The sequence below is a fragment of the Thalassophryne amazonica genome, chromosome 21 (assembly GCF_902500255.1).
Source record: "Thalassophryne amazonica chromosome 21, fThaAma1.1, whole genome shotgun sequence".
In the NCBI taxonomy this organism is placed as follows: Eukaryota; Metazoa; Chordata; class Actinopteri; order Batrachoidiformes; family Batrachoididae; genus Thalassophryne; species Thalassophryne amazonica.
In genome coordinates this window covers 32,306,545-32,319,268 of record NC_047123.1, presented here as the reverse complement: position 1 = coordinate 32,319,268, position 12,724 = coordinate 32,306,545, and the positions used below count along the sequence as shown (strand labels likewise).

Genomic DNA, 12,724 nt, shown 5'->3' with positions numbered 1-12,724 from the left:
AGAACATCAGTGACAACTTTGCGGCCATGTGGTGCATTTCTCTCGGCATGATCCAGCATGCATGTTCCTGAGTTTTGAGGACCCCAGTATATTGAGAAGCTCCAATGGAATACTCACATCTCATCGAGAAGTGGCAGACAGAGGGTCCACATGGTGGTTAGATGGTTTGAGACATAGAGATGGACCTGTTGTCTGTCTGGGTGGTTTCAGGCCCCAAGGCAGTTTTGCGGCGACACGTGGCATCATGTTCCTACATTGATTGTGGGCTGTAATCTTCTAGTTTATAGCCTCATTTGGCGCTTGAGCCACCAGTTTGACTCCTCTGATAATTTGTGAATGACAAAACAACACCACACCTGCAGCTGTCTTCAAACTGGACTCATGGTCCAGAAGGATCCATGTTCAGGATGCGGTCAGCATGCTGAGTTAATCTGGGCGACAATCTTTTATGCAATTCATGCATTTATTTTGCAATCCATCTTTCCATAAAAGCTCTCACTGTCATTTTTGTCTCTCATTTTAAATTTGAGTTAGTTTTTTTTTATGTGTATTTATATTGCTGTTAAGCGCCTGCAGAAACTTGCTTTCTGTTAACTGTCCACAAGCAGCGAGCATAGACCTCCAAAAGGATCGTTTCAGTGCAGCCAAGTCTTGAGAAAATATTTGAAAAATACTGCACTTATTTCACTTTTATTATTTGGCAAACAAACAGTGTTTAGGTTTCTCAAAGTGCAGCCTTCAGAGCTCAGCGGCGTCCTTTTGCTCCAGTAGCCTTCCCTGTCTGGCTGTTTCCGCTCCAGCTCTTTGAAATGTTAATCAGTTCTCCTCCACTCTTTTCTTCTCTGTCTCTCCTGCAGATTCCTCCTCCAACTACATCAGACAGCTGGAGAATAAAGTGCGGATCCTGGAGGATGATAACAATAAGCTCCTGTCACAGGTAAGGCGCACACACACATGCACGATCCGGCACGCTGCCCCCCGTGTTATACCGTCTCTGTCAGTTACAGACATTTGTGTCCAGCGCCACTCAGTGAAACATGAGGTGAGGCGTGGAAAAGCCACACTATCATAGACATGATCCACTGTGCACAAACGTGTCGTAGTCGGCGGCGACGAGATAACGTGGTTTGCTGATGCTTCCGTCTCGGTAGTTGGAGGAAATCTTTAATTCATGGGGAGTTGGTAAGTTTCAGTTGCGAGCGGTGATGTCGGCCCCTCGGGCGAACTGTGTGGGCGAGGAGGAGAAAGAGTCATTACGCGGCGGCGACGGGGTAAAGCATCTCTCCCGGTGTGACCTGCCTCTTACTTGTCCCAAATGTGGAGGATTAGGAGGTGGTGCGAGGAGGCGGGGAGGGTTTTTCTGGTTCACCGAGAGGTCACACCTCAAGCTTTGCACGCAGAGCCTTGCCCACGGGCAACTTTCAGCTAAAATAAAAACGCTCCTGTGAAGGAAATCACATAATCGATGCTTAAACTGCTTTTGAAGGTGGTACCTAAATGTTTGACATGTTTTCATGAATTCTTTTATCGACTTTCCTGAAGAATATAACGGTGTACTCACAACTTAGTAGTCATATTGTGTCTAATATCAGGAGAGTTTTCACTTAATTTGAGTGCACGTCAGACGGTAAAGCGTTTAGCTGCATTTTGAAGGTTCAAACGGCTTTTTGACTTTGAAGCCTTTATTATGTTTTTTAGCGATTGCTCTTTTCTCCGTTGCCTCCCAGCAGATTCATAGCCAGGCAGAGCGCGTAGGCTGGAACCGCTGATACAAACCCTCAATGATCCTCCTCATTAGCTGTAAGTGCTACAATTAAGCGCGACACAATGTCGCACATCGAGACGTGAGCTTTTGAAAGCTGACTAATATTCCCCGCTCGTATCTGAGGTGATGATGACTTTTCCCACTGTAGCTTAAAAAGCGACTGCGTTGCTTCTTTGAAGATTTGAAGGTGTCGCCGCTTAATCGCACCTGCAACGTCACGACACATCGCTTAAATGTGACAGTGACCCCTCCACACATGATTATTTCCAATCAGGTTTCCTCAAAATCTCACGTGTTCTGTTGCTTTTCAGCTTTTATGGATCCTGCAGTGGAAAACGGATGCAACCACAGCTTCTTAACAGACAAAGCGACTTGCACACCTGGCCGAGTTTGGCACCGTAACTGGCCAAGTTGCACCTTCCCCAAGCAGATCTCACCTACCTCTATTTGGCGCAGTCCTTCCAAACAAGCACACTGCTTGGCACAATTTTGGAAAAATCTTTTTTTTTTCCTTCACCAGATTTTGGTCAAACTTCCAACCACCTAAGCCCAACCAACACTCAACTTGGAACAGCCCTGGACAACTCGAGTTGGCATAACTCTGCACCAACTGGCTGGTTTCCTGCACAGCATAAAATTGGGTAGTGAGAGTCGACCGAAACAGGCAGGAAAAATTTGCACATGTTCAAACCCAGTATATACTCAAGCGTCCATTCCCAACTTGTGCCAAGCAACACCCAGCAGCATGCCGAACCCCCGCTTCCCCTCTGAGCCATTTATACGCTGTGACAAGTCGCTACTCTGAAACATTCAATGCCAAACTCACCCATGTGTGAGAGCTGCTGAGACACTCAAATAATAAACGATGCCATCACTTTTCTCTCTCCCTAGGCTCATAGCCGTTATAGCTTATCACAGATACAGACGAGAAAGGTAAATCTCAAAAATGCATCCAATGTTGGCTTTTCTGCTTGTGAACTGAGTAACCCTCCTTGTGTGTTTTCACTACCTTGGCGGTGGTGGGACTTTGCAGCTTTGGTTTTGTTGCTTTGAAATCCACATGGGCCGGACAAACTAAAAGCATAACTGTGCAGTGTCACGCAATCCAGTAATGTATTTTCAAGAAGCATTTCAAGATACAGTAAGTGCCACGTGTAGTACACACAGGTCACACCGGGGCCTATCAGATTTGACTGGCAGGACCATAGCTGCCCCTGATTGGCCATTAAGTGCTAAGATTCCTCTCTTTGGTCAAATAATTTTATGATACGGCTTTTGGTTTGGAGGAATTGGCGAATTACTCAAACAATTGTTTGCAATGCCAACACAATGAGAAGACCACAGTGGTTCCACTCCAGATGGAACCAGTGGCAGTATTGTGAGTCTAGATACGGATCACAATTGATTACTGAAGCAGAAACGCAACCTGAAAATAAAAGTGCTGGATTGCACGATCCTGTACAAGTTATGCTTTGTGTGTCCACTTGTGCAAGCGGTCCCTGCTAGCATGCTAAATTAATGGACAATTAATGCAGTTGGCCTTCATCATGAGTGTGGCCAGTCTCAGAAGAAAACTTATTTGTTTTTTCTTTTGGGGTCTTTGGGAGTACTTTGGGGGCCAGTACTTGGAACAAGTTCCATGAGGCGATTGAGTGTTATATCATGCATTGATACATAACTACACGGGTTTGTGCTGTCTTCTCAGTTTGTCTGAATAATTGATGGCTATAGCGTGTGTGTGTGTGTGTGTGGTGATGCTGACATTCATTATACATGGTTGACAAGTAGGCGAGTGTGAGTGAAGAATGCAGGAATGTCTAAAGTTTTAACAGAAATGTTGTCCCACTGATAAGAAAACCGAATACAACTGGAGAATTTAATTTGCAGCAGCTCTCCAACTTGTTCTTCTGCAGTAGCCTGTTCCTGTATTGGAAGTCCAGCAGGTGGATTTCACAGTAGATTATTTGCCTCAGTGGACATATTGCTTAACTACCCGTGTTGTGAAACTGGCTCAGCGAAACTCGTGTTGAAACTGCGGGAAACAATGGCTTCTTATCGCTGGAGTGTTGACCCTTGAAACCGGCTTATGTGAAGGATTTCAACAATGTGTTGGCAAAATTATACCTGTGTGGATATTGCAGTTGCAGGAAAGCACTCGCTCGAGTGCATACCTAACCATTTAAAGACATGCGGGTTAGGTGAATTGGAAACTTTATAATTGTCCAGGTCTCCCTTGCAAAAGAGGTGTCAATCTCAATGGGACTAACCTGGTTAAATAAAGGTAAATAATAAATGCCTTCACCAAGAGCTTGTTGTTTGTATCCTGTGACACAAACTGTGGTGTGGCTGTAAATTCATTCTCAAAACACCTTTTGACATGCAACCACTGGTAGAATTTTAGTAAAGGGGTGTGTTGGACATTCAGATTACTTCAGTGGAGGTCATCGGTGCAACAATAAAGCATAAAACTGCAGTGTTTTAGATGTTCCACACTGAGGGCTGTGTACTTTAATAATACATCCTGTTCAGATATTTTTAATGTGATTATGGAAAATGCTTTGACATTTCAAGTCATATTATTCTATATTTTTCATTTTTTATGCAAGTTTTTTTGTTCTATATTTGCATGAGGAACCCTGACGGGAATGTGCTGTGATTTGAACTGCACCGTCCGTGACCTTTAAACCGTCATTCACACCAAAACCGTGAGGAAGGCGTACCGTTCCAGCTCTAGTAGGGGATGGTTTGGCGTATGTTTCGATAATCCACCAATCACGGTGGATCACTTATCAATGAAAACTACCACGTTTTCTTCACACCAGCTTCTTAATTATGGCAATTTGCATCACTATATGTAAATTTATATATTTGGGTTTGTTGTATGAATAAAGACATTTAATTATGCCACCTTCAAAAAATAATCAACAAATTAATCAATGAAGACAATAACAGCTGCTAGGAAGCTTCATCCATCCTTGAAGGTAACTACGGTACCTCTAACAACATTCATTATGGCGGCTGAGATTGATTTTCAGAGATGTTTCACACATCAAATAAGAACCCTGAGAGATGCCATGAAGGGCGAGGCACACAGTGGTTTTCACTTGTATTTTAAGCCATTTCTGACCCGTTTCTCAAAGATCAAGACTTGGCAGATTGGAGGAAGTTGGGTATTTCATTCCAGACAGACAGCAGCTCACCGGCCTTCATAGGAGCTCAAACGTACCATCCTTGGTTTATAGAAAGAGTGGAGGCCATTGCGATACACCTCAGCGGGCTTCAGTGTCGACAGATAAATTTCATTAATAGATACGGTGTTACTACCCCGTGTCGAGCACAGATTTTAGCCATTGTGCTCTGTCAGCACACTGCTCTCTGCTCTAGCTTTTTTTGAAGGTCATCACTCCTGGACCTCATAACTCAAGCAGGAAATGATACGTGAAGTCCATAGCTTTCGCCAAGGCAGCACCAAGAACGCTATGATGGATGACACGCAGCGGGGATCGTGTTGGAGCAAAGGCGACTCTAGAGGGTGAAATGTTGCAGCCTGTCAAGCTAACAGATACCTTTGTTGGTCTCTGTGCTGAGGTCACAGCCATTTTTCATTTCCACTATTGAGTCTGTATTTCGTAACATGTTCAGTTACAACTCAACTTAAAGCCACTTAAAAATGATAAAATTCAATTCCACTGGAATACAGCAAATACTTTATTCAGATTTTTTGTTCATTTTATACTCTTAATAGAAAACATGTACTCTGGGTGATCTGAAACCTCTTAATAAAACTTATTTTATAATAACAACACATTCATTTGACTTTTATAGCGCTGCAATAATTAATCATCTACTAATTGATTATTAAAATTCATTGACAACTTTTTTAACATCTATCTCTGATTTTAGCTTCTTAAATGTGAATATTTTCTGTTTTCATTACTAAGTTGTTTTTTTTTTATTCCTCTCTGACTAAGCATCTTTGGGTTGTGGACAAAACAAGACATTTGAGGACATCAGCTTGGACTTTGGGAAACTTTTAGAACCAAGCAACTAATCAAGTAATAGAGAAACTAAGCAACAGGTCAACTGAGAATGAATTTTATGGCATTGTCTTCACATATTCGGAAGATCTAACAAGTAACTTGCAGTGTTTATACTGGGAAAATTGAAGATGCTATTTGGTAATGTGGAGCCCAATATAATAAAGTAATGGATTTGAAACCAGAATTAATGCCCAATTTAATTGGGTAATTTCCAAAATTTGACAATTCCTGTCTGTCTCTTACCAAGATTACTTCTAAGCTTTCAACTGAACTCCAGGAACATTGGTGAAATGATAAATGTTATCATGTGGAAGAAGTGCTTTAGATTCGGCGATTGAGATCCAAATTCTTAAACTGTATTTTTAAAATCAATCTATGGGTCTTCATCTCTTATGTTTGGACTTTTCCAAATATGATGGGTTCTATTTCGGAGAGGCTGGAATCTTGGAGATTTGACACGGATATGGAAGACTGAGAACTGTTCAGGGAAGAGTCAGGAAAAATGAATGAAACTAGAACTGAATATTGATCTGGATGACGAGCAGAGAGGACAACTAAGGACAAAGAAGTCACCTGAAGAGATGATGTGCATCACTATTTTTTTCTTTTGATTGTGCACCTGAATGTTGTATGTGACAGAATGGAGGTGACGCAGGGACAACACAGATGCACAACCACATCTCGCCGCGTTATTTATAGCCCGTGTGCTTCCGGCCGTCACGTGTGTTTACACGCAGCGCCGCGCACAAAGGGTAGGCTAATGTGTGATGGGAGAAATGTCACGAGGAGCAGTGGTGTTGTTGTGTTCCCGCCTACGGAGCGGAGCGAGGCTGATTACTGCCCCCAGGAACCAGTGGTCTTTGGCTGCTAATGAGGCCAAATTTTAGGAACACAGTTCCTGCGTAAAGTCCCTCGATGATAATATGTTGAACCGTCTTTTATGTGTAAAGCCACAGTCAGATGAAGCGGTTGAAGCAGTGATGTCAGAATGACGTGGAGGAAAATCTGCATTGACAATCTTAATGTACAAATTAGACTGTTGAACTGGGGTAAAATTCCAAAACATGCTCCAGTATTTCCTATGTTTATATCATAGGAAATACTGATGTTTACATATGTGGATGCATCATGTTTAGCTTTGGCCTGAGTGTTATAAACCAAGGTTTGGAGACTTAAAAGAGTTATGTTCACCCCTGACATCGGGGTGAATGTGAGGCATAATTGTAAAGCGCTTTGAGCATCTGATTCAGATGGAAAAGCGCTATATAAATGCAGTCCATTTACCATTTTATGTACGTGCAACTATCTTTGCACCGCTCACATTCTTCAACTCGCTATTTCGCAGTTGTGAATCTCGTGCCATCTCGCGGTCCGTGACTCAGGTTGGTTTCAGCAGAGTTCTGGTTCAGGGCACAATGTAAACAAGCCTCATGAAGTATGGACAACAAGACAACATCACAGGTGCTACACCTCCTCTAGATAACCCTCTCAACTTGGGAGAACGTGTCATCATCATAACTGCCCGTGAACTCATTGGATCAACGCCATCCACATCATCGCTAGCCATTGTTTACAAGCGATGTGAGATGCCGGAACTCTGCTGGAGCAGCGGTGCATTCTGGGAAGTGTAGGGGGCCGCCAGCAGGATTATGGGAAACGTTAAAGTACTGAATACCTCTTTTGCTTTGGCACACATCGATGGCTTTGCACCTAATAAATAAATAAATAAGCGGAAATTCTTTGTAACTGCCTGCATGTATGAAGTAATTTCTGGGGTTTGGTTCATATTTTGGATTAATTTGCATGCAATGAAGCAGCATCTTGGGTATTTTCAGTGAACGTGGCACCGACACCTAACAGCTCCATGTTTGTGTTTGTCCAGCAGTGTAACCCGGGTGACCTTCGTGCCCTGAGGAAGGGAATGACCCTGTACCACTCAGAGACCCAGCTGTCCTCTCTGCCCCAGCGCCAAGATGCCATGCACATGGTCAGTGCCCAGGAGGCTAACGCACACACTCACAGGACACAACAGTCCTGCTAGCAAAACGGCCAATTTTACATTACAAGAGAAAACAGCTGGTCGCCGGCGTTTTCGCCATGAAATCTCAACACTAACTCCAATAATATCTGGGATAATTCACAGTAGTTTGGATGATCTATGTGTGAATGTTATGCAGTTATGGGATAAAACAGGAAAAATAAGTTTGTACAGGGGTCAAAAATTTAAGTTACTCAATTCTGGCAAAAAAAAGTGATGTGAATTGTTGGGGTGAACAAAAAGGTTTGTAAAAGCAATAGTTTGCACCATCTGTTATGCTTAGTTATCGATGGATTTTGTCCCTTTTTTGACAATTACTTTGAAGACCAACCATTCACATTCATTCATTCATTTTCTGCTGCTTACGCGGGGTCTGGGTTGCAGTGAGATCAGACCAAGCAGCTCATCCCACACTTCCCTATCCTCAACCAGGTCATGTAACTCTTTCCAGTGGATCCAAGCATTCAACACAGTCAAAATTATTCCATTTATTAATCCAAAACATCAGTAATTAGCTGGCGGCACCAAGGCACTGGAATCATCTGGATGCTTTGTTATGCGTAATAATTAACTCCACACTGACAACACAATAGGTCACTGAAACAAGACCATATGCAACCAAGATTGTCCCGTGTCCAGTACTTTATCTGCGGGCAAATTCACGTTGTCAATCCCTGAGGTGACTGCCCACTAAATGTCACTTCCACAGATCGTTTCATGACATTTGAAAGTATGCATATTTTTAAAAGTGACGACCGTGTTTACATGCTAATGCATTCTGCTAGTAGCCACGTGAGGCAGAGACCCAAGGATGGAAATAAAAAGGCGGCAGCTGTTCTGTCTCTTCCACACCCACTTCGGTTGTGCGGCTCCCTTCCTCCTCCTCCTCAGAGCCTGTTTGAACGGACTCCCGCTACGAACATAATAATCCTCTACAATCCACTGCCATTTGTGACCTTGTCAGTGTCTGGGGAGGTAAGGCTGGGTAATTGTTTTTTGATTGCGTAAGGAAGGTCACAGCACAAGCACAAGCTTCAGTGTTAAAAAAAAAGAAGACAAAAATCAATATTGTGTTTTAATCACTGGCTCGCTGTGGCGCTCGGGATGAATGTGTTTGCACCCGCCGCGCCCCCTTTTAACCCCGCAAGTCAAACTCCCATCCTGGTAGAGATTTTTTTTCGACTCAGTAATGACCACGACCCCATCGAAAGGTCTTTCCCAACAGGCACACAGATAAACTCCAAATTATCTCCACGGGTTCTCTCCTGGCATTTAATTTTACGGCACAATTTCACACCAAAGAAGGTCAAGATATTGACGTGAGGTGTAAATTTTGGCTCCATACTGACACCAGTGCATCTGTCGGGGTGGGGGGCTCATGTTGAGCTGCTTTAACAGTTCCAGGTCAATGACCGTGCACAAGTTTGACAGAAAACAAACCGAAACAACAGACAGAAAAAGAAAGCAGGCGGCCTGTGATATTGTCTGTTGGCTCCTGTTCGACATGCCGGCTCGATAAACCCTTGATTCTGAGAGAGTTTGCTTTCCCCTTCATCGTGCACATCCTGACTCGAGCCTGTTTATGCATCTGATACTGTACATACGTATGAAGAGTGAAAACCCCCTGGAGCTGCCTGCGTCACTGCTGTCCAGATCCTTTTCTTTACTGCAGCACTCCAGCATAGAATAAACTAAAAACCTGACCCCACCGCTCATATGACTGTTTACACAATTAAAATAAATACTTCAATCCGCAGAAGAAAGCTTCAAAAGGAAGTGACTGTGATTTACATACATATATATAATTGTTTTATATATAGAACTTGTAACTTACTTCAAAGTCCGCTGCAGAAGAGCCGTGCAGATAATTAGTGATCGCGCTGTTCTGTGATCTTAAACAAAAGAAACACTTGGCGCACTGGGAAATGTGCCTGTATTTAACAAGGGGGTTCTTCTGTGTTATTTTCTCAATTGGTGCTGTTTTAATACCCCCCCCCCCATGTGCAGCAACATAGTGATCATCCTGGTGGTTTCTATTTTAATCTATTAACAATAAATGTGCTAAACACTGTTTTTCACAAGCAGCACAATAATTTTGAGTCAAGACAACCACTGGTTTTACTTCATTTTCTGCATTATTAAAATAAAGAGCCTGCGGAGAATTTTTCAGATTCTCATTGGTGCAATACACGGTATTCAGAATTCAAACTGCAGAATTGACATTAGGCTTAGTCTAAGGCTACACTCATGTCACCAGACAGGTGTTGTAGACATGCCATGATGTGATAAGGTGGAAAGTAATGGTTTGCATGAGTTTATTAATGCAGATTTCTATTTAATGTGCTTGTGACCTGAGCTCTGGACCTGTGACGTGTGCACAATATACTTGGATCATCAGACTTCATTCTGCTTTGTGGAGAAAATGAACATAGGTCGACTTACCGGAAAACACCCGTGCAGACGTAATCCCTTGGTTGGAGATCTTCCCAGCAGGTGTCAATCTCGAGGTGGGCAGGGCATCGGATCAGACTTGTGCTGTATTGGTACAGAGAAACCCAAATATCACACCATCAGATTGACAAAACAAAGACCAGCACATTTAAGACAGTTGTCTGTTTTTTTGGAGTTTGTTCAATTAGTTGCTCTCAAGCCGTAACTCTCTGACCAACAATTTTTTAAATCCAGATGAATGATGTGATATGAACAAATTGAAGGGTTTGAAGGGTGATTGAAGGGTTCACACAGTTATAGTGTAGTTGGACCATTATTAGGTTGTGTGGACTCATTCTGGCACCCAAATTGGGCCAGCGGGTGTGTGGGGGGTGTGCTGACAAACCCATCACCGGTGAGCAGAGAATTGAACTTGGCTAACGGAGTCACAGAGCTGTGTCTAATCCACCAAGGCCCTGATGCCAGAGAACAGTAAATGAAGCCATTGTGTGCCCCAGAGATCTCGATGTCCCTCGAACAGAGACACACTGTGTGGAAGCACCCGGGAGGGCAGGATGAGTCAAACAAACCTGGACCTTTTCCTGGCTGGCTGCTCCCTTCACAGCAGGTTAAATCACACAGTGCAGGTAGCAGCTCCGTCTGATGCTTCATATCACGCAGGGGACAAGCGCTGCAACAAATGTCGTTTTAATCTTGAACCAAACTCGCAGTGATGAGGAGTGCACTGATTATTTAAGATGACGGGAGGAGTCCTACTCAATACCTACTAATCCAATAAACGCTTAAATCTACAGTGTGTAGGATTCATGGGTGTCTGTTTGCACGAATGGAATATATAAAACTGTCTCTTTACTAATCTATAATAGCCTGCACCAATAAATCAGTGTGTTTTCATGATCTTAGAATGAGTCTTTCATATGTACATGGGAGCGGGCCCCTCATGGAGACCACTATGCTGCACTACCATGCAAATACAGTAGCCCAAAAGGGACATACTTACATCACATTTTGCATTTTGCAGTACAGGTGGTAGACTGAAGAAAAAGAAGAAGGAGAAGAAGAAGTTGCTCCCTGATACACTGTCTACTGGTTGCTAGTGCTGGCTAAAAAGTGTGAGAATGCTTATTTTGTTAAATGGAGGTTCATATATATTGCTCATCAGAAGAAAAGTTAAGGGAGCATAAATCTGTCATCAAAGAAGTGGAAAAAAATGAAGGGAAGCAAAATTGTGATCGGCGATGGCATAATGCAATCTACAGCCTCGCCACTAGATGACACTAATACACACTGTACCTTTAATCTAACAATGTTGCTCAGTGGTCCTCCGACATGAACAGGGGGATTCACACAGCTCAGATTTCTTAAAGGCGTCGTGATCTTTGTTTTTATCCACCATTTACAATTAAACATGCAGGGGTGGGTCCTGCTGTTTCCACCAGGTAACGTGGGTGTAGAGGCCCCACACACATCTGTGTACTGAGGTGGAAATCTTAATTGAAAAGAGAAAAGAAAAAAAAAAAATCAAATTTTACATATTCATTTTCTTTTTTTTCTGCCTTGCAGGGTACAGGTCTCCAACCAGTGAGTCATCACCTGCTACAGGTTACTCGTCGTGCGTCCAGAAACCAGAGGCTGTTGTGCACGCTATGAAGGTGCTGTACAGTGGAATTTTTTTAAAAAAATCGAGTCATTTTTGCAAAATAGAACTGTTTTTTAAGTTTTTAAAAAGTCATAAATCGTAAATAGATAAACATTCTGGGTAACGACTATAATAAAAGAGCACAGAAGGACTATAAACCCCATGCAATCACATGACCTTTTGATATCGCTGTACTGGCTGGAAAAAGAGCTGTTTGATTAACTTGTTCAAATCTGCCTCTCTCTAAATACATTAACATTTAAATGCTTAATGTAAGGAACAATATGCAGAGAAATGTTTGCTCGTTAGAGTGCAGCATCCAAACAACCTGCAAGGAAAAATTTAACACCGCTTTTTCACACGATGATCAAATAGGAGCGGCTCATCTTAAAAACACTGAGGAGCAAATAATACAAGAACATCTAGAACAGATCTGAAATTGGCACATTAAGATCTTATCCAGCCCCGGGCATGCATATATTAATTTATCAAAAAACAAAAAAAAAACCACTATGGGTCCGAGGGTAACTTGAGGTTAATGAATTCCAGTCCCAAATGTAGCAAATTTAAAATGTAGTGGACCACAAACCAAACAAGATGCGGCTACAAATGCAGCAATGTGTGGAAAAAAGAAGCAACAGCTCTCTACTCCAAGGACTCCTAATTAATTCATCATTTAGCAAATACTATCAACGAAGCACAAATGATCACATATGAAGATGTTAATTTATCTAAGGATCTGTGATGCCAAGTGTGTGCACGTAAACTCGCCTTTCACAAGATGATGTGCC

At 42.6% G+C, this 12,724-nt stretch overlaps 1 protein-coding gene across 10 annotated transcripts in view; it reads left to right on the top strand.

Moving 5' to 3' along the window:
• The window catches only part of ccdc85cb (coiled-coil domain containing 85C, b), an 86,512-nt gene that overhangs the window by 37,207 nt on the left and 36,581 nt on the right, over positions 1-12,724 (top strand). For 2 of the 10 annotated variants that reach the window (XM_034162631.1, XM_034162636.1), the window contains 3 exons: positions 858-937; positions 2,657-2,698; positions 7,691-7,792. In XM_034162631.1, the coding sequence (XP_034018522.1) occupies positions 858-937; positions 2,657-2,698; positions 7,691-7,792 (224 nt within the window). Of the gene's footprint in view, positions 1-857; positions 938-2,656; positions 2,699-7,687; positions 7,793-11,857; positions 11,947-12,724 lie in introns of all 10 variants that reach the window. The other 8 variants (XM_034162630.1, XM_034162635.1, XM_034162634.1 and 5 more) reach the window with 5 other exon arrangements.